The 27684-nt window shown below is 41.2% G+C and overlaps 1 protein-coding gene across 5 annotated transcripts in view; it reads left to right on the top strand.

Moving 5' to 3' along the window:
• GRIA4 (glutamate ionotropic receptor AMPA type subunit 4) overlaps positions 1–27684 on the top strand; it is a 387349-nt gene that overhangs the window by 235176 nt on the left and 124489 nt on the right. For 3 of the 5 annotated variants that reach the window (XM_040422628.1, XM_040422627.1, XM_040422631.1), the window contains exons 5-8: positions 8305–8358; positions 15679–15837; positions 18783–18950; positions 22025–22129. In XM_040422628.1, coding sequence (XP_040278562.1) covers positions 8305–8358; positions 15679–15837; positions 18783–18950; positions 22025–22129 — 486 coding nt within the window. Of the gene's footprint in view, positions 1–8304; positions 8359–15678; positions 15841–18782; positions 18951–22024; positions 22130–27684 lie in introns of all 5 variants that reach the window. The other 2 variants (XM_040422630.1, XM_040422629.1) reach the window with 1 other exon arrangement.

Here is a 27684-nt window from a genome sequence, read left to right as displayed (position 1 = left end):
CAATTACTGAAAACACCTCCTTTGTGAACAATAAACTCAGAAATAGAGATTTAAATGTATAAATGACAAGTTTTATTGAATATTTTCCCACAAAACTATATATCAGTCTGCTCCGTTTATTCCGCTTTCTAACATGCTGCCTGCAGATTGCATTGTATTTCGTTGTGACAGGTCCTTTTTAAGAGGGCTAAAAATGTCAAGACAAGCCTTGTGCACAAATTTGCAGCTTTATTACATCAGAAAACTGGCATAGAAGCTTTAATAACCCCCTCCCCAATCATTTTCACACAAATATGACCGCCCCATTGTAATAAATGAATTGAAGTTCCCTAACTGTCTATTACATATATGAAACATATTTTTTCTCGGATTGATATATGAAATTCTAGTCCCAAAGCCTGAAGTCGCATTACTGCCTACATTTATTAGTCTGAGTACACCTAGATTTTCTAGATTTTGGCATAAATTATGCCAGAAAGTGGAACATCTAGGTTTAGAAAAATGTTCTGCCCCAAATCTCAAAATGAGAGGGGGTGGGGGTTGGGTTACCAGAAAAGGGGCGTGATATAAGATGCAACATTCAGATAAAAGTATCTATTCCTACACCACATTGATCACCCAGCCTGTGCCCCTGTGATAAATTTGGTGTAGCTCTAGACAGCCTAAGATTACGCCATCTACAGGATTAGTAAATCTGCCCCAATAGGTTTTCTTATTCCCTGTTTGTTGTCAGGTGCGGTGTTGCCACAGAGACTTTTTATGGATACAATTAACCCCCCAAATAAATATCTACTCCCTATTAGGCCTGAATAGTGGCACTTGTATGTTTGTATACGGGACTATTAAAGGGAATCTGTCACCCCGATTTAGGACTACTGTCTACAGTAATACATGCATGGTACTGCAGATAAGGAGTCCAGATCACTATTTTTTTTTTCCTACTGTCCCCCGTTCCCCCACTGTTAGCCTTAAAAGCTGCACTGAACTACACAGTTAGGATTGCTGTGCTAACATAATTGAGAGGACTCATTGTGCAGATGCGCAGCAGTCCTGACAATGTATTTTAATGCAGCTCTAAGGGCTGACAGAAGGGGGAATGAGGGGGAAGTAGGAAAATATTCATGTATTACTGTAGATAATGGTCTAAATCAGGGTGACTGATTATTTTTAATATTATCTACACATGGTCTCACTTAGTAGTGCAACATCACGCTTTGGGTGTATAACTTAGTCTTCCCATGCCTACTTTTCAATTAGAAAATTCATTGATGGCCAGCAAGATGTCGGGACGGAGTATGTAATGGCTAAGAAAGAAGTGAGACAATAAACCAGAATACTATATGGGGAGTAATAGAGGAGACTGATTCAGGGAGGAATTTATCGAAGCCTTGATGCGTTTCCTGGCTTTAAAAAAGTTATAGATTTTGGTGCATGCCATTTTTGCACACAAAATGTGCAACTTACTGTGATTTCAACATTGGTCGCTTTTGTAATATTTTTTTAAAAGTTGCAGCAATAGCACAATCTCACCCCAGTTGGGTGGTGGGGGACAAAAAAGTAGCAAAATCCCTTGACAAGTGTTATTTGTAGGGGTTGTCTCATTAAGACAACTTGTCCACAGAATAGGGGATGTGTTTGATCAGCAGGGGTCCGACTGCGGTGGCCATCGCCGATCATGGGGTGTCCGTGCTTCAAAGTGTGATTGGACCAGAAGTCAGGCATGTGTGTTTGTTGCTCCAATCACCTGTATGGAACTGTTGTAAGGTGCAGAGCACTTCTACTCGCTCGGCTATGTCTGGCAGTCCCATATACGGTAGTTTTTTTTTGTTGTAATTTAAATTTATTTTTCTTTTTTTTTTCTTTACAACACACAATTAAAAACAACCAGAAAATTTGACAATGCCGGGTCTGAGTACATCAAAGCAGGTTCTGCCAACATAGCGGATATGATGCATTATATATCACATTAAGCAAAGAGTGGAATACAGATATAATACACAATCCATCCTTAAAGAAACTAACAGACTTCCTATTCAGTTCCACATTACATTGAGCTCAGATCCCCCACCGTCTATCCAAGCAATATCACCCATTCCCCCCCCCCCCCCATGGTGGTCATCTCAGTAAACGTCGCTCCCCCCCCCCCCCCCCCCCCCCGAACGGCAGCAATGCTCATTCGGCACCCGTCTCATATTCCTCATATCTCTCCATCCTCACCAGGAGGTTTTTCCATTCCCTAATACTAGGTGCATTCTTTGCTCCCACTCTCTTGCGATGATCACTTTTGCCGCCATAAGGCCTCTTATCCATATCCTTTTTTTTTCCTTTTTCCCTAATCAATGGTGGAAAACACCCTAGAACGGCCACTTCTGGTTCAAATGGGAGGGATAATAAGGACTCTACGCTTAAGAAACCAAAAACCTCTAGCCAATAGAATTGCATACTTGAACAGGTCCATATCATGTGGATATAGTCAGCGGGCTCTTCTCTACATCTCCAACATTTTGGATCCCGCGCTTTATAGATCTTACTCAGCAATATTGGAGTCAGGTATATTCTATGACTGATATTGAAATAAATTATCCTAAAATTGCTAGATATCGTTGTTTTTTTAAATGTTTTTATATATATTGCCCCATTCAATTGTATTAAATCCTATGTCCTTTGCCCATTTTTTTTCACTATTAAACTTTAATATTTTCCCATTCCCTTCCTTATTATCCTATAAACCTGAGAGATAGTCACCCTTGTTGTAGTGTTTTTATGACAAAAATCTGTAAATTCGTGTTTTGTTGTAGTGAAATACTCCCTATTTTGTGTAGCCACAAATGCGTGTTTTAATTGGTGATAGCGATATTGACACATTGAGTCTATATTAATTCCAGGGCATAATTCTGTTTAATACTTTTATTGTCCCATTCTTCACTAATTGTGAGGCATATATAATACCGTGTTTTACCCAATATTTATAATCCGTGATTAATTGAAATTCTACAATTACTATTACACCACAACGTTGAGAAATTTAAAGTGTTCGAAATACCCCCAAATTTTTTTATCTTCCCCCAAGACAGATCCACCATTTGACATATTGGGCATTTTTTGCCTTTGTTTTTAATAAATCCTGTCATATACTGTAGTTGAATGGAGTGGCACACTCTGCATTCAAACGTGGAGCACAGTCCCCTCTTCTAGTGATTGCCAGGAGCCCCAGTCGTTGGACCTCAGTCAAAGATGCACCAAATTTATCAAACATGTCATATTTGATACATTTGTAGCAAATTATGGTAAGTCACAAATGATCATAAAAATACCAGCTCATCGGTAAATCCATTTGTGCTGTTGAGGTCCTCTACGAAGCCACTGTGTAAGGAGAGAACGCCACATCAGCAGTGAGTCAGTCAGATGAAAGGAAAGTATTCCAGCATTCAATAGCAAATTCTTCCCATAAAAGCTTTTGGCTTTATTTATTGACATTAAAATCATGACATGATCTAGCATAAAAGATGCTTACGCATTTCGAACGGCTCTGCATGGGTTATTACTCATAGCCTGAATAAACACAGTGGAAGTTCCCATTTAAAGATTCCAACACAGTTCTCTACATGCAAACAAAATTCAATCTAACCCTTTAATGGGTAATTTAAAGGCTATGTACACCTTTAGGCTCAATTTTTTAAATTTATTGTATTGTACTCATTTTGAGCTAAAAATCATTTTTTAAATTGGTCTTTATTAAAAATATGGAGCCCTTATTTATGTACATAGCTGAGATACTCTAGTAGCAGCCTGTGGAGTTTCTGTCTTTTCCGTCATCTGCAGAGCTGACGGGCTCCTTATCTCTGCTCTCTGACCTTATAAACACTGATTATAGCTCAGTTCTTATGTTACTGATAAGAATCCGGCTTAAATAAGTGTTTATGACCTCTTAGTAGTTTAGAGATAAGGTTTCTTTGATGATCGGCACAAAGTGAAAGTTCCAGTCACATAGTAAAAAAAAAGTTAGGGTCCATTCACACGTCCGTGTGTGTTTTGCGGATCCACGGATCCGCAAAACACGGACATCGCCGGCACTTAATAGAAAATGCCTATTCTTGTCCCCAATTGCAGCACATCGTGCTGCCCCATAGAAATGAATGGGTCCGCAATTCCGTTCCGCAAAATGCGGAACGAGATTGCAGAGGTGTGAATGGGGTTTTAACCTTTTGAGATAGAAAGGTTCAATATTTTTAATAAAGGCTAATTGAAAATATGGTTTTTAGCCAAAAATTAGTAAAATGCAATTGTAAACAAAAATTGTCTCCAAAGGTGTACATAACCTTAAAGGCTAGAGACAAGTTGACACTATCAACCACCGAAAAAATATCACATGTCCAACAAATTAGAAGTTGAATATATGTAAATTTGTGATCAATAACTATGTTATAAACCAGTCTTGGAATTTAAATCCCTGAGACAGCTAGTGTCAAGAGTCAAAATCTGTGCTTCACTCCTTGGAGCTGTGTCTCCGATGCCCCTTTGAATGTGTTTGCTAATTTTTTCCATAATGATAATTCTAAAAGTTGTTTTAGCTATATGATCTTCATGTACAAAATGTTTAGATTCTCCAAAAAGACTCCTAGTTCCTGGGTGTAGAATGTCATAAAGGTGTTCACCTACCCATTTCCTGACAGATATTGTGTTGTACCCAACATTGCTCACAATAAATTACATATACCCCATGCATTGTTTTACAATTAAAAGATTTTAAGGGGTTGTTGAGGCCACAGATATTGATGACCTACCTTCACTATAGGTCATCAATATAAGATCGGTGGGAGCTGAGCTCAGCTGCAGTACCCCAATTCCGAAACTACACCATATATGGAGCTGTGCTCAATATGCAGTATAGTTTCTGGCACTGCTACTGCCCCAAACAGCTGAACAGTAGAGGTGCTGGGTTGCAGACCACAACCAATTGGATATTGATGACCTATCCTGAAGATAGGTCATAAATCTATCTAGTCTGGACAACTGATTTTAATATGATAGGATTTTGACACTAGGCTTCCCAGGATTTAAAGGCTGTGAATACCTTTGGGGGCAATTTTTTTTATGATTCTATTTTACTCATTTTGGGCTAAAATAGTTTTTTCAATTTACTCTTTATTAAACATTTTTAGTAGTTTTCTTTTTCCATAAAGGGTTAACTCTTTGCCTAGCTGTGAACAGTCTTACTTCTGAGTGTGTGAGATTTTTTTGTCAGCTGTTATCTGGGGGCTATGTATATCCCTTATCGGTAAGATAATAATTGAGCTAGAATGAGTATTTATGAGGTCAGGAGATCAGAGATAAGGAGCCATCAGCTGAACTGGGAAACAGTATAAACACAGAGCCTGCTACTAGAGAATCTTAAAGGGGTTCTGCAGTTTTTTTAAACTGATGATCTATCCTCTGGATAGATCATCAGCATCCGATCGGCGGGGGTCTGACACCCGGGACCCTTGCCGATCAGCTGTTTGAGAAGGCAGCGGCGCTGGCAGTAGTGCCGCGGCCTTCTCGCTGTTTACCGCAGGCCTAGTGACGTCACGACTAGTATCACTGGCCTGGGCTGGGCTAAGCTCCATTCAAGTGAACAGAGCTTTGCCCCGCCCAGGCCATTGATACTAGTCATGACGTCACTGGACCTGTGGTAAACAGCGAGAAGGCCGCGGCACTACTGCCAGAGCTGCTGCCTTCTCAAACAGCTGATCGGCAAGGGTCTTGGGTGTCGGACCCCTGCCGATCAGATGCTGATGATCTATCCAGAGGATAGATCATAAGTTTAACGAACTGCAGAACCCCTTTAAGGCTGTACCTAGAAAGAGGCTGAACATTTTTAATAAAAAATCATTGAAAAAAATATTTTTTGTTCAAAATAACTACAATGCAATAATTAAAAAATTGCCCCCAAAGGTGTTCATAACTGATTCATCATATAATTATTTATTGGTACAGAACAATTTTACGTATATAATTTCTAATGTGTGAGGTCATGTGTTATGTATTCAGTGGTCAATAGCGTGAACTCGGCTCTATCCTTACATTACCCGTTAAAGGGTTACATTGAATCTTGTTTACCTGCATAGGGAACAACATTGGAAACTATAAATTAGAACTTCAGGCTATGAGTAAGAACCCGTGCAGAGCGGTTCGAAACATGTAAGCATCTTCTATGCTGGATCATGTTGTGACTTTAATGGATATAAATACCGACTAAAGCTTTTATGGTAATTTTTGAGGGCTAGAGTACTTATGGTAACACAGATTAAAAAAATGCCCCAAAGGTATTCATAGCCTTTTTTTATCATTGCACTTTACTTATTTTGGGCTAAAGTCATTTGTTAAATTGGTCTTTATTGCAAAAAAAATGTCAATAGTTTTGTTCTACAGCCTTCACTTTAAGTGTATCTGCAGAATTTGTTTGTGCTTTACTATAAGTCCATAAGAGAGATGTTTTTATCTGTCGACATTATCTCTGAACTCCTGACAGCTTATATACACTCATTTAAAGGGCATTTGTAATCAGATTTGTCATTAGCAATGCAGGCACATATTAACATGGGACCAAAACAGATGCCTTCTGCTGCCAAGCGCACATGCAACAGGTCAGCCATAGGTACAGAACTGCTGACAGATGCCCTTTAAGCCCTTTACTTATCAAACTGCTAAGAAGAAGAAGTGTTTATGAGCTGTCAGAAAAGAACAGATAAGGGCTTCAAATTGAAACGTCAGAGCAGCCCCATGACAGATTTACTGTATAGCTGAAAGAAATATTTTGCAGATACACAGTGAAGGCCTCAGAACAAAAACTGTGAAAAATTTTTAATAAATAAAAAAATATATATATTTAGCCCACAATAAGTAAAATGCAATGATGAAAAATTGTCAGAGGTGTCCATAGGCTTTAAGAAAACTGACTTCACATGATAAATTCCTCCCATAGTATATCAGGTGATATGGTGGTGTTCTCTGCATCACTGCTGCAGAAATACATCAAAGTATATTTTTGCGTGCAGTTTATTGCCTTCGTATACAACTACTGGACCGCTTTTACAGATTCTAATAGAGCAGCAACATTTCCAAGTCTCATACGTTTTCCTATCTTTGAGAAATATACGATACAGAGGAACTACTGGGCTCGGGATTATGTCATTTTTGATAATTTTATGTAGTATATTGATATAAAAACTGTGTGCAAGGACTTTTAGAAAAATTCTGCATGTCCTGCACCCTCTGACAAAGCAGCTTCAACCTTCTTGTGATATGTTCACAACACAACACCCATGGTGTTACTGAACCAAGCATTGATCACCATTGATCTAAATCTAGAATCTATAGACCTCCAGATCAGAAGGAACCAGTTATTACTGTCAATAGAAAATGACAATTAGGCACCGTGCCCATCTCCATATTACAGATCTGCTTTGTACTAAGCTGTAATAGGGCTCCTATGTTAGTGTATTGGGCCTTTGCCTCAACATGCCTCTGATTTCACGTGGAGTTATTCCAAGGTTATTCTCTTAGATTCTATACAAACCCAACAGAAAAAAAAGTGCCACGATGCATCAGATGACGTGCCTACACTATAAAGCATTGCCAGTATACATATGGCACCCAATAAAGCCTGCATTGTGGTACGTGAAAGTTATAAGTGTCATACACGGCAGTACGGTGACTCAGTAGTTAGCACTGGGGTCTTGCAGTGCTGGGGTCCCAGGTTCAAGTCCATCATCTGCATGAAGTTTGTATGTTCTCCCCGTGTTTGTGTGGGTTTTCTCTGGGTTCTCCGGTTTCCTCCCACATTTCAGAGACATACTGATCGGGAACTTAGATTGTGAGCCCCATTGGGGACAGTTGGATGCTAATGTCTGTAAAGCACTGAGGAATATAGTAGCGCTATATAAATGCATACAATAAATGCACACAGCAGAACCTGTGTCGCCAAATTGGCACTGTATTATGGAATCAAATTTTTTCACTCTATGGAATCAGACATATAGAAGGTACCGTAGTGCACCATAGCAGTTTTGAGGCCGCATGAAGCCGTTAGACATAGATGTGCATGAATCCTTAATCTGAAAATAGCAAGATTGTCTACCAAGAAAGTTCAGTTGCCAAGGCCTTAAATGGATTATGCTATAATGATAAATTAAGCAATGTTGCTTTCATGACTGGATCGGTTTGACGGTACATTTTTATTTTCCTGTTATCACTAGATTTTTTTCCTGTGTTAATAGCGTTGCTAACTGTATACCTAAAATATTGTGTCTTTTTTCATTGCAGATTGTGAGTGTTGGGAAACATGTGAAAGGCTATCATTACATTATTGCAAACCTAGTAAGTATTTGCGTTCATTAATTTGCTCTGAGAGCCTATTTATTTTCATTTTCCTGCTCCAATTGGGGCAAAATCAGTGGGGAAAAAATAGCGCATTGATTTGGTCTCTGCTCATCAAGCATCTGATTAAACTCTAATCAAAAGAGCATTTATCATCATCATTATGCAAATACCGTGCACCGATTCTGTGTCGAAGGCCTACTTATTGGTGGAAAATTAGCTCCTGGCAAATGTAAGGTATCGAAAGATTTTTTTTCCTCTTACACTTACGCAGAGATTCACAATTTACCCTGCCCGGCAAGAGGTTTGCGCTTTATTGCAGCTGCAAAAATGGGAGTTAGTGGGAAGAAAGATGTCAACAGACTAATAAAATAACCAAAAAGTTACAAAATATAGTCCTCTGCCACCAGAGATCAGAGAGTGGCAGGGGAGCTGCATACAGATCCTAATCTTTGTGTGTAATGCCCATATCCTTCCTTTTCAAGGTCTCCAACAGTACTACAGTATAAAAAACTTACTAATTCCAGCAATAATATTAACCCTTACACATAATTATGTTTTAATGATAACCTTACATAAATGACGTACACAGATCGATCACTACGGTAGAACTACCATAATCTAAGGCTAGCCACTAATGGGTGGGGAGACTCTCTCTAAACTCACACCCTAGTCTTCACCTTAGCCCAGGGACGGCCCCTACTGGTGGGGACTCCCTGTCCTCGAACCTCGGCTAGCACCTCCTACTGCACCCTAGAGTAGTGATCACGGATAGGGTACTTGCCTAGTGGTAGACTACCGAACGAACATACAGACAAACAAACGGAAGGATGAACTATGTGTACAACCCCAATGATATTAATACTTATCAAGAGGTACAAAGTACATCAGAAATTTAAAAGCACACCCTGTTAAGATAGTGTGATACATACAATAATTATAACAGAAAACCCTAACGCGTTTCCCCCACGGTGTGGGATCATCAGGGGGTAAATGAAGACAAATAATTAAATCAATAATAAAGATAGCGGAGAACCATAATATAATGCGAGCTCCGTGAAACGGGTGTAGATCACCGATTCTGGTACACCGGTGTCACTCAATGTATGATACTTAATAGTTGGACCCACGGATAATAGTGAGAGGAGGAGAGAGCCCGTCCAGTCCGGCGCCCTAAGAGTAAGAAGATATTTACTTACATACCGTCATGAATACAGGGGAAGCCTTATATTAGCGGAGTGCCAGTTATCCGATTGGATCAAATATGGTAAACAGATGTAACATAGGGTGCTGGAGTGGCACAATAGGGCACAATTATATTGCCCAGCAATTCAGGCGCCGGGCCAGATCATCAAGTTGTAACCTACAGCTCATGATTGATTGCTCGGTGGTCAACAAACAAGTGGACTAGTCCCCACTTTAGGTCACAGTCGGTGTCCGGTCCTCCAAATCGGCTCCTCCTTTGGTCCGATCATATATCATATAAGTATAAAAAACTTAGGCTGAGTTCACACTTCAGTTATTTGATCAGTTATTTTCATCAGTTATTGTGAGCCAAAACCAGGAGTGAAGCCTACTCAGAGATAAGACATAATGGAAAGATATTCACCTGTTCTGTGTTTATGACCCGCAGCCTAGTTAACTGACCAAATAACTGAAGCCGTATTTGTCATTAAACAGTCTAATGATAATGAGATTACTCTGCTGACCATGTCCCAGCCTACACAGCAAAGCTGAAAAGCATATTGCAGATCACACAGAAAGTGTCAGCCTGTTGCCTAGTTTGCTCCAGTGGCCAGCGTGAAAACTGGAATAATTCAAGATTTTTTACATAAATATTTGCATCATTAAAAAAAAAATATTACTACCTGTTTTTGAAATAAAAAAAAATTATATATAAAATGATATTATATATTATAATAAAAATCTAGTTTAAATACTATATCCTTTTTCTGCTATACATTCCTTTTTAAAAGTAAATTGAACATTCATGGAAGTTCCCACCCAGTTGCTATATGCCAGGGGTGCACAACCTGCGGCCCGGGGGCCACATGCGGCCCTCAATACCATTCTATACCCCTTTAAAGTTTATTTTTGTCCCTTGGAATTGGTTCAGGTTGACAATGTGGCCCCCAACCAGAAAAGGTTGTGCACCCCTGCTATATGCTGTGTTGATCTAGTACTCCTAGAAACAATAGACACCAGGCAGGCATGCCTACATACTGTCCTTTAGTTTGTATATAAAAGACTGTATAAATGCCAAGTGTGCAGCAATCTTTTGTCACTCTGATTGGCTGCGAAACCTTTAAACTAGGTGACATTTATAGAACATTTTTACTTGAAAAACAGCATTTTCATGGTTGTGAGTTGTGCATTTGAAGAGAATTGACAACCTTTACAGATGCCATAAAATACAGTCATAGAGGTGGACTGAGTGGTTGAGCAACGTAAAAGTATTCAAAGACCAAACACTTGAAATGTCCATCAGACGTGTCTGCCACCTCATGAAAATATATTTGCGATTGCGTAAATATTTTCGCGATTGCGCAAATCGGCACTAATGATGCGCATATTTTTGGCGCAATACATGCAACTTCACATTTTATCAGGTCTGAGTAGATATGTATTACTGATTGTTGTGACATCACAGCAGGCTCGGACTGGCCCACAGGGGTACAGTGGAATCCCCCGGTGGGCCCCTGAGCAAAGTGGGCCCCTAGTCTCCCACCCCCTGCACAAGTGGCACATAACACATTAGATTTACTGCACTACATACATATATTCAATGTACAGCACATCAACCAGTTTATGTTCATATAAAAAACTTGTTAGAATATTTATTATATTTGAATGTATCCGTACCGTGGGCCCCCAAAATAAATATAACTGATGGGCCCTCGGTACCCCAGTCCGACACTGCATCCCAGCACTATGTCTGTAGCATGTATGCATGGAGAGCAGAACCTATCAGTTACACTATAGATCAATCTAACCTACACTGACTATCTCCCACTAACTATCTGTATTATATATATATATGAGCTAACTATCTAATGTAATTAAATAAGGATCTAGATGACTCAGATGGAAGCACAGAGCACAGCAATGTCACTGCTCTCTCTCTCAGAACTGCAAAAAAGCAGCAGAAAATCGCTGCTGGGGAGGTTCTTATACTGTATAGTAAGCTATAGGCAACTTTCCTATCGGTTTCTAGGGATGTTGCTAAGCTCAGACAAAGATATTGCAGCCTTCTCATTGGCCCACAAGCAAGAAGCAGTGAGGTTACTGATGAAAAAAAAATCTAGAATATTTGCAAATTCCAAATATATAGCACTATATTCTAGATTTTTGCGAATTCTCGAAGTGCCGATATTCGCAATAAAGATTTACGATTAGTATATTCGCGTTCAACGCTAGTGGTGACTATGAGAACCATGCTTTATGTTGGTGTGGTAGCCCATTATTAATAAAAATGATCTACTGGCTTGTGCTAATGTTCTGCTTAGTATTCCAAATGTTCGCTTTTGCTAAACAAGTGTGAAGTACATTTTAAAAATCCGGCAATGATAAAGCTGATCTGTCAGAATAATAAGTCCAGCTATATTTAGAGCATTATACTTTTTGTGGAGACCTTGATTGCTTTATTTCCATGTACTGTGGAGGGGGTAATTCTGTAAAAAAAAAAAAAAATTTGAATTGCAGATCCAGTATCCTCAAGTGGAATGTAATGTTCTTTGTTTTGATTCTTTTCTTATAAATCAAGGTTCCTTAGGAGACAGGCTATTTTCAGTTTCTGCCGTATTCACTTAAAGCCTGTCCTAATGTGACTAAAACAACTCGTGTTCCAACACAAGGTCTATGTCATTTTCACACAGTACAGTGTCGAACCAGCTGCAATGCTTTGGCCTTCATATAATGTGATACTGCAGTGTCCTGACATCACATCAGATTAACTGGTAACGGCAGCAGTAGAGGGGTGAGCAGATTTTGAGGGAGCCAGTGACCCGTCCAGTCCACTCCATTAACGTGTTTAATTTATATTAGCGAAAAATGAGCTCCGTGTGAAATTGGCAGTAAGATTTAGATAGTCGAGTTAAAACATACCACAGCCAATGAGATCATGGAACTGATGACATCACAAGAAATTTGGGCCAATCTTGTGACAGGGTTAGACCTGTCACTCGTTATGTTAGTGACTACAGGGTTGCATATGACCTGGGATGAGGCTTCACTGGTGGGCTCGCCACATGTTATGTAGACACAGAAATATCTAGCAGAGGCAGATTTGGCATTTCTGGAAAGTTATCCTTGTCCCTCCTCCCAGATTGCTCCACTAAGCTCCACCCCTGTTGGCTAGCTAAGCCCCACTTTAAGCTTAGCTGTGCAGCCTGGGTAGTTCTTCTAGTGCTCTAAAGCTGGGAAACCCTTGGCCCCTGTGAAGCTGAACTGGCTGCACAGTTGGTATTTCCACTCCTATCTGGGGCCCCGAGCATTTGCTTGGTTTGTGTTTTGGTTGAAGTCCACCATTGATCCCTTGTATGCTATGTGTTGGTGTAGGGTATACATGAATGTCCACAGTATGCTATATGCTGGTATAGGGTTTAAAGGAATGTTGGAAAGCTCTACACACATACACTATCCCATCAGGTATTAATTTAATCAAATCTTTTTCTTGATACTTGGGTTCACAAAGACAATTACCTTGTATAGAATTTGGCAGCAGGATTGTCCTGACAAGCTAATCTACTGGTGATTAGATCAGCTGAGACATTACTGGAGATATCCAATTTGGACTTTCAACCGTTATTTGTGCTGGCAAAACCTGATGGCTCTTAAGAAATTCAGCTTTAAGAGCATACATTCTCCTACCTGCATAATGTAATTCCATCCGAAAGACAGCGATACACAGACAGGACTCAGACGGAATGGGATCATTGTGTTCCATCAGATAAGATACCCAAGACAGCACTTAGTCAATAGAGAAATCACTCACACACAGTGCCTACTCACCTGCCTGGCCCAAAGGTTAAACTGAAGCTGCCACTGATTTAGAGATTAACAACCAGAAGGAAGTGTAGCTCTGCTATGCAGGAACCGTAGTGGTTGCTGCGCTACCAGATGAAGGAAACAGGTTCCTCAATCTCATGTCTATCTGATAAATCTTCAGCTATTCATATTTAAAACCGTTACCTGTCACATTGTCCCAGCATTATTCTTCTTGGTGTAACTTCACATAATCACAATGGACATAATCACAATGCCTCTCATAAGGTCACCATACTCATCTACTGCCGCTGTCGTCATTTGTGATCTGATTGGCTATGGGTTGTTTATTCCCAAACTGTGAGGTCACTGGATCAACACACTACTGTGAGATCTTCTACTTGATCAACACACTGCTGTGAGGTCTTCTACTAGATCAACACAGTGCTGTGAGGTCTTCTACTACATCAAGACACTACTGTGAGGTCTTCTACTACATAAAAAAACTGCAGTGAGGTCTTCTACTAGATCAGCACACTGCAGTGAGGTCTTCCACTAGATCAGCACACTGCTGTGAGGTCTTCTACTACATCAAAACACTGCAGTGAGGTCTTCTACTAGATCAGCACACTGCAGTGAGGTATTCTACTAGATCAAGACACTGCTATGAGGTCTTCTACTACATCAAAAAAATGCAATGAGGTATTCTACTAAATTAGCACACTGCTGTGAGGTCTTTTACTAGATGAGCACACTGCTGTGAGGTGTTCTACTAGATCAGCACACTGCTGTGAGGTCTTCTACTAGATCAGCACACTGCTGTGAGGTGTTCTACTAGATCAGCACACTGCAGTGAGGTCTTCTACTAGATCAGCACACTGCTGTGAGGTCTTTTACTACATCAAAAAACTGCAATGAGGTATTCTACTAAATTAGCACACTGCTGTGAGGTCTTTTACTAGATGAGCACACTGCAGTGAGGTCTTCTACTAAATCAGGACACTGCTGTGAGGTCTTCTACTAGATCAGTACACTGCAGTGAGGTCTTCTACTAGATTAGCACACTGCAGTGAGGTCTTCTACTAGATAAGCACACTGCAGTGAGGTCTTCTACTAGATCAGTACACTGCAGTGAGGTCTTCTACTAGATCAGCACACTGCTGTGAGGTCTTTTACTAGATCAGCACACTGCTGTGAGGTCTTCTACTACATCAAAAAAACTGCAATGAGGTATTCTACTAAATTAGCACACTGCTGTGAGGTCTTTTACTAGATCAGCACACTGCAGTGAGGTCTTCTACTAGATCAGCACACTGCAGTGAGGTCTTCTACTAGATCAGTACACTGCAGTGAGGTCTTCTACTAGATCAGCACACTGCTGTGAGGTGTTCTACTAGATCAGCACACTGCTGTGAGGTGTTCTACTAGATCAGCACGCTGCTGTGAGGTCAAGAATAACACACATCATCCACTGCTGACCTCATGACCTGCTTGCCTACAGGGTGTTTTCTTTTCCACCAATTTCATGACACAACCCCTATTGCATACAGTTCTATTCCCACTAACACTAATCACAAGTGTACAGTACACTGCCTCCTTCAAGAGCAGCACACTCCTCTTCTGCTGCTGTAACCAGTCTCATTGGTTACAGGATATTTTATCGTCATCCAATGTAAATGAGATACAGCCTCTTAAATCAACATTCTCCTTTTGACACTGCAATTGTAAGATGTCATATAGTCCTCACTAACAGTCCTCACTAACAATCATTTAAGTAAATGAGTCACTGCCTCCTGTAAGATCAACACACTCCTCCCCTGCTGCAGTAATTATTCTAAGTGGCTACAGAATCTTCTTTCCTCAACCACATTAAATCATGCGGTGTAATAAAAAAAAGTGCTAAGACCCTAATTGGAGACATGAAAAATGGAAAAGTTTGCACACATACTACTAGTGTACATAGAACAGTTAAAAACACTGCTTCTGGAAAGGTTAAAAACTTGCATGTGTATAGAAGACAATAGGACTACAATGCTTGAGCGAATTTCTTGAAACTAGTTACAGGTTCAAACATTTTGGGCCCCCTTGGCACCAGTCGTTGGTTGTGCCTGTTACCTCTGCACCTGCTACAGCTACGTCTCTTGTCCATGGTCCTGTCTCTAGAGAGCATTATATTCCTATTTGTAGATTTGTGTAATGGTTGGCGTTTTAGTTGCATACAGCAGATGGCTTTATTCTGTCATTTTAATATATATGGTACTTTTTTTTTTTGGGTTGTTGCCGACATCAAACGAAAAAGAAAAAAAATACTGAATATAATTTATTTTTTCTGTTTAGGGAATTAAGGACATTTCGCTTGACAGGTTTATGCATGGAGGAGCCAATGTAACAGGATTCCAGCTGGTGGATTTCAATACCCCAATAGTAACTGAATTAATGCAGCGATGGAAGACGTTGGACCAGCGGGAATATCCAGGATCAGAAACTCCACCAAAGGTAGTAGATGTTTCCGGTCCTAAATCTATAGAACACCATTCCCATAATATACTGGCAGCGGGTCTGTGTTTTAGGGTACAGTATGTGTCACGCAAGATTTCATTGGTGTGGCAGTGCAACATGCTGCAGCTGCGATGCAACAGCCGCAATAAATCCAGACATGCTGAATTTTGTGCCGCAGGTTGCATGTTGTGCGTATCTTTTACTCCATTGACTTTAATGTAAGTTTTGCACAATGCATGACCTGCGACACAGCCAAATCACAGTCCTAAGATAGCAAGTTGCAGACAAGTTGTGACAATTTTTGTGTCCCGCAACTACCGTATTCTGCATCACAGAGCGATGCTAATGTCTGTAAAGCACTGCAGAATATGTCAGCGCTATATAAGTGCATAAAATAAATAAATGTGCAGTAAGTAAGTGAAGAATGCATTACTTTTGGTATTATTTCTGTGCTGTGACATCACTGATGCATTTCTGCCTGTGCTGTGACATCACTGTGAGCCTTATTGCTATGCTGTGACATCACTGTGCTCAGTATCCCACCATTGAGACATCACTGTGTGCATTAAGAAAACCAATATAACCTTAAGTATCTCTTACTCATGCTACCAAATGTAGCCATTAGGGTTGAGCGAATTAAAGTCCACAAAGTGGACTTTGATCCATAGTTCAGGGAGAATTCTATTAGCCACGAAGCCGAATTTCTTATTGAATCGATCTTTCCTTGAATGGACGTAAAACATAAAAATTTTTTTAAAAAAACATACTCATCTTGATTGAAGATTTTGCACGAAATCCCATGCAAGGTGACGTATGACGTCACCAAGGCGGTGGACATGATGACGTCATCATGGGCCGCACGAGATTTCGCACCAGATCTTCAATCAAGATGGCAGCCGCCAGCTCGTCTCAATGAAATGGATGAGGTAAGTAAGATTAATTTTTTTAAATTTTACATTGTAATATCAATGTCAGATGCCGCGATCAGCTATGAACGCAGCATCTGAGGGGTACAATGACGAGAGGCAGCGCAATCGCTGTTCCCAGTCATTGCACCCACTACTTACCAAGAAACGCGCTTCGTGATGAAGTAATTCGGCAGGAAGCGAATTTTTTGTAAAATTCAGCGAAGCAGCCGATTCGAATTTTGGAATAGTTTGCTCATCACTAGTAGCCATGGTAGTGTGTGGCACCATTTCGAGTTTTGCTCTGGAGCCCCATGGATCCTTGTTATGCCCATGCCGGGATAGACACAATTACGAAATAGCTCCTTATTTTTTTTCCATCCCTGGCCGTCTTTTCTTTCACATTTCATCATCTGCTTTGAATTCCCAGGGCGGCTCATAATTGCCGGTTCGTAGGTTTTAATACCAGGAGGTCATGAATTCAGCTTGACCCAGGCCATTGATTATTTATTAGGGAGCCTCCACAAGTGCTTCCTGACCAGGAATACGCTTTGATGGGAGCCACACTGCACGCTCTGGTATTATCATCTCATTCATTGTTGACCCAGTTCAGATATTCAATTACAGCGCAGACCTCGGAGCTCCGGGAGCGACGGGATGTACGTTATCGCCTTACAGAGAGAAATTGGTAAAATTACAGCCTACAGCTCAGAGGTTCACCGCGGCCGAGTCTACATCATCATCATCTCCTGCATTATATGAAGAAATACAATGTGTGCTTCCACCCTTTTTTTTCTGGCTCGTCCTGTGCAGACAAGTCTCAGGACGCCATTTTGCGGTTTTATTTATATAAATAATTATTTCATTGATCATTTCTGTGAAAGGATAAAAAATTGTGGATCTGCGACGCTAAAGTATCTAACTAGTGTTGTAAAGTGTTCGAAAATTCAGTTTGGTTGCTTCGCCGAATTTTTCTAAAAAGTTTGCTTCATGACAAATTATTTAGTCAGGAAGCGCATATCTTTGTACGCAGTGGGTGCAATAACAGGGAGCGGCGAGAGTGGTCAGAATTTTTTTTTTTTATTTTTATTTCCACACTATTTGGAATTTTTTGATAGCTTCCCACTACATAGTATGGAATATTAAATGGTGCCATTAGAAAGTACAACTTGTCCCGTCAAAATACAAAGCCCTTTATACATTTATGTGAATGGAAAAATAAAAAGATTATGGCTCCAGGAAGGCAGAAAGTAAAAAAACGAAGACAAAAAAATGGAAAATCGCTGGGTCAGGAAGGGGTTAAAGACCCTACATCCACTGTACTTTTAGGGCCTTCTATCACACACGTGTTTCCTCTGCCAGATCCTCTTTCTCTAACTATGGGATGGTGTCTTGACTATATGACCCTGTCATAGCTAGTAGCACAATGCGCCACCTGCTGTTGCATTAGTTTGCATCTGTTTAAGCCATTTCCATTTGAGATCCGTTTTTTCAGATGGAAAAAAAAGTACTGTATGCAGGATTTTTTTTTACATCTTAAAAAATCAATCTCAGACGGAAATGGCGCATTTTGCGGTCCCCAATGCACGTGCAACATCTGCGCGGTTTCCTCAGACCTATTCATCCGTGATTCGTCTGCACCGCAGAAAAATAGAACATGTTCTACTTTTTTGGGGTGCGGAGTCACAGAGAGAAACATCACGGAAGCACTACTCAGTGCTAACGTGGGGTTCCGTGCCCCCATTTCGCACCTTCCGGATTGTGGACCCATTCAAGTGAATGGGTCCGCATCCATGATGCGGTGCACAAACAGCCAGAGCCCGTATATTGCGGACTGTGCAGGGACACACTGTATATTGCGGACCCGTGTTACATTGAAATGAATGGGCCAGGATTCAGCGCGGGTGCTATGCGTTCACTTTGCGCGTTGCACCCCAGCAGAAAACTCACTCGTTACTATGTTACTATGTCTCTGCGTTATGTGCTCGTCCTACGCTCTGAGTCCACGTAAAACGGTGTTATATTTCTCTCTTGCAGTACACCTCTGCACTGACTTATGATGGCGTTCTGGTGATGGCCGAAGCTTTCCGTAACTTGCGACGACAGAAAATTGATCTGTCAAGAAGAGGAAATGCAGGCGATTGTCTCGCCAATCCAGCTGCTCCCTGGGGGCAAGGAATCGATATGGAGAGAACTTTAAAACAGGTAATGACCACTGCTTATATGATCGGGGATTGAAGGAACCGCTACAAAGGGGATCAATCTTATTTATGTTTTTTTTTTTTTGCACTTCTGTATTTTAATGTACATTTTTCCTGTATTCGATATTAAAAGTGATCCCTAGACACAAGAAATATGGACAACCATTCCTTGTGTAGTTCTATCTGTAACCAGCAGGTGGCTCTGTAGAGTTCAGGATCATAGGGAATTTTAAGGCTCTGGACATTCTTTTCATATTTGTATCAGTATCCGTGCAGGGCTCTCACACGCGGTCCAAAACGGATCAGTTTTGCCCTAATGCATTCTGAATGGAAAAGGATCCGCTCAGAATGCATCAGTTTGTCTCCATTCCGTCTCCATTCCGTTTTGGTGTCCGTCTGATGAAACTGAGCCAAACGGATCCGTTCTGACACACAATGTAAGTCAATGGGGTTTTCACTAACACGATCTGGCACAACAGAAAACGGATCCGTCCTCCATTGACTTTCAGTGGTGTTCATCCGTCTTGGCTATGTTAAAGATAATACAAACGGATCCGTTCTGAACGGATGCAGATGGATGTATTATCTGAACGGATCCGTCTGTGCAGATCCATGACGGATCCGCACCAAAGGCGAGTGTGAAAGTAGCCTAAAGCCACCAGGAAACCAGTCAACTGTAATACAGTACCTGTCAGCAGGGTCAACCCTATGAAACAGGAATACTGACTTGTGAACATTTCTTTTGGTGTTCCCAAGGAAAAAAAAAAAAAGAGACTTTTATTCTATATGCAGATGAGGGCTTCAGGGCATCAAGGGGCGTGGCCACCACTGGGAAAGCTGAGGAGCACAGAGGCCCCACCCCCAATGCGCCAAAGCCCTCTTTTGCATAAAGAATAAAAGTTCATCTTTTTTGGAAATGCCACAACCGATTTTCACAAGACAGATATCATTGTGGTCAGCAGGATCATCCCTATCAAGCAGCATGTCAGACTTAAAAGCCCACAGGTGCTTTTTAATGAGACACTTGAGCATAAATGGAGGAATCTCTGTCTCATGAATCGGGCTCTCTCACCATTTTAACCCTTTCACCTCCCAGGCCCTGTGCTTGGTAGAATACCAGAGACTTCCTATTACCCAGAAACCCACCTCTAAACCATTCAGGGGAACACATTGAGTTACGGTAAATGATCAAACTATTTCTGATGCCACTAGGGAATGCTCTCTGTAAATTAATGTATTATTCTGTTTTGGAGGCGTTGTCCTATTTTAGTATATAATTGTATTCAACACAGCATTTTTTTAGAACTCTGCTTTGTGCTGTTCCTCTGTTATTCCCCCTAAAATGTATGAAGGACTTGACATTCAGGTGTTACCATTGTCCCTACAGTATGTGTCGCTGTCCAATCAGTGCTGACGAGATCAGATTGTGCCGGGACACGCTCCTTTGACAGGGGGAATGGTAGCTCTCAGTCTTCAATTTACTCATACATTTCTAGGAGGAATAACAGAGGAATGGCACAACATAGAGCTCTAAGAATAAAATCATCAGAATTGTAATGGGACCTGTGTTTGTCATTATGCATCCAGAATATGATCATTTGAAGGGGACCAGTCACCTGTATATTCCACCCTAGGTAAAGGAAGCATACGCTATTACGGATATGGCTCCATTTAGTTAAATCGCCACTTTGCTTAGTTGGAGCAGCCATGAGTTTGCTGCATTCAAGCGGGGAACGCAGCACCTGTCTCCCCCCTCTTCTATCTGCAGTGACTGACAGGCTGATTGCTCCCAGCGGGGAGGAGAGCGCCCCCCTCCTGAATACAGCAACCCTGAGTAATAATCAGAGATACATTTATAGCATGCATATGTCGGTATTGTAGAAGTCATTGCACAGGCCTTGTTGTTACTGCTACATTCTACATCCCCCAGCCGGGGGAGCGCACGGGATAGTCCAATCCTGCCCGATCCTAAGGCATTTGGTTTGTTCTGGTGTTTGAACTAGTCATATTTTATTTTATATCATGAGAAAATCATAGGCACCCACATCCCCATTGAGAGCTCTCCTAAAAGACTGAACTTTTATTAAAATGAATGTCCATCAGTGTATTATTAGGTCCATAGTTATCTGCCGATAATATATCTGCACACAGGGGAGCCTCGGTTTTACAGAATAAATTATACAATTATGACTGAATCCAGTCACCACTAGGGGGAGCTTCCTGCATATTAACGTATACAACTAGTATTAATTTAGAAGCTGCATAAATCTGTATGTTGCGAGCTCCCCCTAGTGGCCACTGCAAATAGCAAATAGCAAGCAGTTTAGTGTCAGGCTCCTTTACATCACAGGCCCCATATCAGTCCTCTGCCTCTATGAGTGAAGATTCTAGTGCAAGCCTATTGCTAACATAGGACCAGACTGACGAGGCAGAAAAATGGCACCAGAAAAAGGGGTAAGTGTTTTTTTTTTTTTGTGACTGCATTCAGAGACATTGGTAGAATTTACAATGATGTCAGACAACCCCTTTAAACACAGGCAGACGTTGCAGCGTCCATGTTTGGCCGGAGCCCCGTTGACAGACGGTGGCCGCGTGAGATTTAGGCTAGGGCTACACGACGGCGTGTGACACGCGACTTATCACATAGGGCATAACTACATTGCAACTTGTGTTGCGCGACATTGATGTCGCGCAACAATTTTTATAATGATAGTCTATGGTGTCGCACTGCGACTGCGACGCAACAGTCGCAGAAAAATCCATCTTGGATAGATTTTTTTGGCAGCGTGTCGCATGTCGCGCTACACATGTCGTCGTGTAGCCCTAGCCCTAGAGTAAAACCAAGGTATTACCTTTAAGATCCTGCAGTCACTGGCCACCGTCTGTTCACATTTGCCCATACCATTAGTGCCATCTGTATAGATTGTCTGATATTTTGTGATAGGAATAATAGAGGAACGGCACAAGAATCATGAGAAAAGATGTTTTCTGGATTGTTTTACATGTCAGCACAACTAATGACTTTGGACTATATTTATCCGGCCGATATTTATATCGATATATGTTTTTTATTCAAAGGTGCGAATACAGGGTTTAACTGGAAATGTACAATTTGATCACTATGGTCGAAGAGTGAACTACACAATGGATGTGTTGGAGCTGAAGAGTTCAGGCCTCAGGAAGGTGCGTACCTCATTTACTCCACAGTCGTAGACAAATACATTTTCTCGGTGTAACCTAGTAACTAAAAATGCTATTGGTGGGTGAGATAAAGTAGTGTCAGGTGATTTTTCTATCAAATCAAGAATGACATGCTTACAAGTGTTTAAAACTAAAGAGATTGAAAATTCTGGGCTCTTATTTTGGATATGCAGTATTTTTATTGTAGTTAAAGTTGTTGTTCTTTTTTTTTTTTTTTGGATACTGAGCTGATAATATTCTAGCTGCCTACAGTCACCACTAGAGGGAGATCACTGAATATTGCGTTATTGGGGTGTCCAGTGTATAATCAGTATGCAGTAAGCTCCCTCTAGTGGTGACTGTAGGTTAGTAGAGTTTTATCATTTGTCTATATGTGAAGGGAAGCAAGGAGATTTTGGACCTGTATTAGATAAAAATATGAAATGACAGGCACTATAACTAATCCATTTTGAAGTATCTGTTTCAAGTTATGGAATTTTTTTAAAATTATTATTATTTATTCCATGTGGTTAGTTTGGCTCCTCCAAACCATATAAATTGTGCTTTTCCATCATGTCCCTTCGTCTGTTTGGGTCTTGAGGTATCTCACCTACATGTTATGATTTGCTGACCATCCTCTTCATCTTTCCCTTTAGCACTTTCAGTCATTATTGCTGCATCTGAAAACATTTACAGATGTAGCACAGTTTTTTATTGAACACTTTATTATTTTTTTTTATTTTTGAGTACTGTTGGACGGCCGTTACATCTTTAATGGCAAATCAAAGAATAAATGTTTGGGTTTTTCCATAAATGAATTGTACAGGCGAATATAGGAAACCTTGTAATATATCTTATCAGAGAAAGATGCTTCATTCTTCTTTTATCAGACTCCACTCCTGCTGCCCCTCCTCTTCACTAACTTTCAGTTCACTGGCTCAGATCCATCTTTAGTGAAGATGGGCTGCCTGCTCACCGAAGGATCAGATTACATAGAAATCTATGGAGAGGGGAGGGGCAGGAGTAAAAGGAGACGGGAAGGACTGCTGCAGACAGGCAGAAGCAGGGTGACTAACAGAGAGGCTGTTGCTGGTTTACTGTCTAACTTCACTAACTAAACTGCTCAGTACTGCTTTACAATGTCACCCATTACTGCTGCTTCTAAAGATATTCTAGAGAGCATTATGAAGCACTCCATGTGTAGGGTATGGGCATACATGATCCCAGCTAGTCTCCTCCCACTAACTCCAAGAAAAATTTGATTGTAGAAGGGAAAATAGCTAAAAATGTCAGATACAAGTTATATAATGGCCAGGAATAGTCTTATTTTGGCCTTATTTACACCACACGGCAACTTATTCAGAAAAATTACCTGAAACAATGGTCACACCTTACCAGGGATGGTCTGGCCATAGACCCTACAGGGAATTTTCCCAGTGGGCCGATGCCCCACAGGGCCACCCAAGCCTTCCTCACTTCCAGTGGCTAGGTACATACTACTCTGGGCACTATAGAGGGTAATTTTTAGAGGAAGTCTAGGTAACATGTAAAAGTAGGTCTGGCTTGGTGCTGTGGCCCACATCTCTCTTCGTAAGCCACTTGCTCTATATCTTAATTGGAGGGGGAGGCGGAGGACAGAACATGGCAGCTATTGATGGCCACCACAGAGGGACAGCTTCTGGGGAGGTATTTTGTGCTGCGCTGTGGTATTTGGTTCTTTGGGGATGGTATTCTGTGCTGCACTATGGTATTGCTGACCCTGCCAACCTGTATTGGCCCCATCTACTTGTGTTGCCTTGCCTTCTGTAAATTTGGACCCATCTACAACTTTAGGTTTTTCTCCAGGGTCACTTTAAGTTCCCAGTCCACCCGTGCACTTTACCACCATTATCGGTCATGTTGTTAGGGTACAGCACCAGTGTCAGCAAACTGCTGCAACCTCTGCCAGCTACTTGGTCAAAATGACACCAAGTGCCACTACAACTCCAATCAGCTCCGCTCAGCTTCTTCCAGGTTGGCCACATGATTCCCCATTAAAAGGGTCATCCCACCGTACCAACTTATTATCTAATCGTGCTGTTTGATCTCCGGTGGTCCCCTCATTTCAGTGGTCGTCACGCACTCATGCTGCCGCTCCTTTCAAGTCTATGGCCTGCTGACTATTGACAAGTGTTCCCATCAGTCTCAAAGAAAACGAAAGCAGCGGAAGCAGATAGGCATAATCATCGCTCTATTCAAACAGGAGACTTCGGACCTTCATTCTTGGTATTGGTGGGTGTAGTATCGTGAATTCTGAGATTCAGGAAAACATAGGCTTAACGCGGCTTGAGTGCATGAAAATCTACTAAACTATGATAGAAGATCCCCCTCCTCGCCCCATCTAAAGTTCAGTACGCATGTGCAGCTACTTCATACTTCAGGAACACGGCCAGGTATCAGGCATCACTAACCAACTACATTACAAGGAATTAAAGGGAAAATAACCTCTAAAATATCTTGCTATACTGTGAGACTCCCAGTGATAATCGAAACATGTGGCATCCCTAAAAGTGACAAAGCAGGGGCGACAGCAAGCTGACCTCCACTAATCGAAACTTGTTAGCTGACCCTAGCAATATGACGCCAGAATCTACACAGAAAAACCCGAGGATAGGCCATCAATATAAAATTTCAGTTAAAATGACAAACTCATCGCCATTTTTATATGTTGACTCTAGGGTTGTTCAAGCTTTTTGCTCACGTATGTAATGAATATCTCAAGTCCCACTGGCATCTAATAAGTTACTTCTAGAGAACATTCAGATTTGCCCGCAATCTGCAAGAATTCAGCTCCCATTTTAATTTATTTAACCCCTTAAAGGGCTTCTGTCACCCCCAAAACACATTTTATTTTTTGGGCTTGTTAAAATCCTTATTTAACGACTATTCCCTATATAGGGCTCTTACCTTTGTCTGTGGCTTCTTTTCCTTAAAAATCGATCTTTTAAAATATGCAAATCACTTCATTACCAGCAAGTAGGGCGTCTACTTGCTGGTAGCCGCCGCAAAAAACCGCCCCCTCCTTCAGTTGATTGACAGGGCCAGGGAGCGCTCTCCTCCTCCGACTGGCCCTGTCAGCATTTCAAATCCCGCGCCTGTCTTCATTCAGCGCAGGCGCACTGAGAGGAGGACGCTCGCCTCCTCAGCACTCCCTCAGTGCACCTGCGCCGATGACGTCTTCTCTTTCGGGGAGTGCTGAGGAGGCGAGCGTCCTCCTCTCAGTGCGCCTGCGCCGAATGAAGACAGGCGTGGGATTTGAAATGCTGACATTTCCAGCCGGAAGAGGAGAGCTCTCGCTGGCCCTGTCAATCAACTAGAGGAGGGGGCGGTTTTTTGCGGCGGCTACCAGCAAGTAGACGCCCTACTTGCTGGTAATGAAGTGATTTGCATATTTTAAAAGATCGATTTTTAAGGAAAAGAAGCCACAGACAAAGGTAAGAGCCCTATATAGGGAATAGTCGTTAAATAGGGATTTTAACAAGCCCCCCCCCCCAAAAAAAAAAAGTGTTTTGGGGGTGACAGAAGCCCTTTAACCACCTCAGCTCCCCTAGCTTAAACCCCCTTAATGACCAGACCACTTTTTACAATTCTGCACTACACTACTTTCACGGTTTATTGCTCGGTCATACAACTTACCACCCAAATGAATTTTACCTCCTTTTCTTCTCACTAATAGAGATTTCATTTGGTGGTATTTCATTGCTGCTGACATTTTTACTTTTTTTGATATTATTCAAAATTGACCCAAATTTTTCAAAAAAAATGACATTTTTCACTTTCAGTTGTAAAATTTTTCAAATAAAACTACATTTCTATATAAATTTTTCTCTAAATTTATTGTTCTACATGTCTTTGATAAAAAAAATGCAATAAGTGTATATTTATTGGTTTGCGCAAAAGTTATAGCGTTTACAAACTATGGTACAAAAATGTGAATTTCCGCATTTCGAAGCAGCTCTGACTTTCTGAGCACCTGTCATGTTTCCTGAGGTTCTACAATGCCCAGACAGTAGAAAAACCCCACAAATGACCCCATTTCAGAAAGTAGACACCCTAAGGTATTCGCTGATGGGCATGGTGAGTTGATAGAAGTTTTTATTTTTTGTCACAAGTTAGCGGAAAATGATGATTTTATTTTATTTTTTCTTACAAAGTCTCATATTCCACTAACTTGCGACAAAACATAAAAACTTCCATGAACTCACTATGCCCATCACGAAATACCTTGGGGTGTCTTCTTTCCAAAATGGGGTCACTTGTGGGGTATTTATACTGCCCTGGAATTTTAAGCGTGAGAAGAAGTCTGGAATCCAAATGCCTAAAAAATGCCCTTCGAAATCCTAAAGGTGCTCTTATGAATTTGGGCCCCTTTGGGCACCTAGGCTGCAAAAAAGTGTCACATATGTGGTATCGCTGTACTCAGAAGAAGTAGGGCAATGTGTTTTGGGGTGTATTTTTACATATACCCATGCTGGGTGAGAGAAATATCTCTCTAAAAGTTAACTTTTCCCATTTTTTTCCACAAAGTTGTCATTTTAGAGAGATATTTCTCTCACCCAGCATGGGTATATGTAAAAATACACCCCAAAACACATTGCCTAACTTCTCCTGAGTACGGCGATACCACATGTGTGACACTTTTTTGCAGCCTAGGTGCGCAAAGGGGCCCAAATTCTAAAGAGCACCTTTAGGATTTCACAGGGCATTTTTTACGCATTTGGATTCCAAATTACTTCTCACGCTTTAGGTCCCCTAAAATGCCAGGGCAGTATAAAAACCCCACAAGTGACCCCATTTTGGAAATAAGACACCCCAAGGTATTCCGTGAGGGGCATGGTGAGTTCCTAGAATATTTTGTTTTTTGGCACAAGTTAGCGGAAAATGTTTTTTTTTTATTTTTTATTTATTTTTTCTTACAAAGTCTCATATTCCACTAACTTGTGACAAAAAATAAAATTTTACATGAACTCACCATATCCCTCACGGAATACCTTGGGGTGTCTTCTTTCCAAAATGGGGTCACTTGTGGGGTATTTATACTGCCCTGGCATTTTAGGGGCCCTAAAGCGTGAGAATGGGGTCACTTGTGGGGTATTTATACTGCCCTGGCATTTTAGGGCCCCTAAAATGCCAGGGCAGTATAACTACCCCACAAGTGACCCCATTTTGGAAAGAAGACACCCCAAGGTATTCCGTGAGGGGCATGGCGAGTTCATAGAAGTTTGTTTTTTTGGGCACAAGTTAGCGGAAATTGATTTTTTATTTTTTTTCCTCACAAAGTCTCCCTTTCCGCTAGCTTGTGACTAAAAGTTCAATCTTTCATGGACTCAATATGCCCATCAACGAATACCTTGGGGTGTCTACTTTCCGAAATGGGGTCATTTGTGGGGTGTGTTTACTGTTCTGGCATTTTGGGCGGGGCTAAATTGTGAGCAACCCTGTAAAGCCTAAAGGTACTCGTTGGACTTTCGGCCCCTTTACGCACCTAAGCTGCAAAAAAGTGTCACACATGTGGTATC

This window comes from Bufo bufo, chromosome 3, assembly GCF_905171765.1.
Source record: "Bufo bufo chromosome 3, aBufBuf1.1, whole genome shotgun sequence".
Taxonomy (NCBI): domain Eukaryota; kingdom Metazoa; phylum Chordata; class Amphibia; order Anura; family Bufonidae; genus Bufo; species Bufo bufo.
Note: the sequence above shows the minus strand (reverse complement) of the source record. Positions and strands in the feature narration are given on the sequence as shown.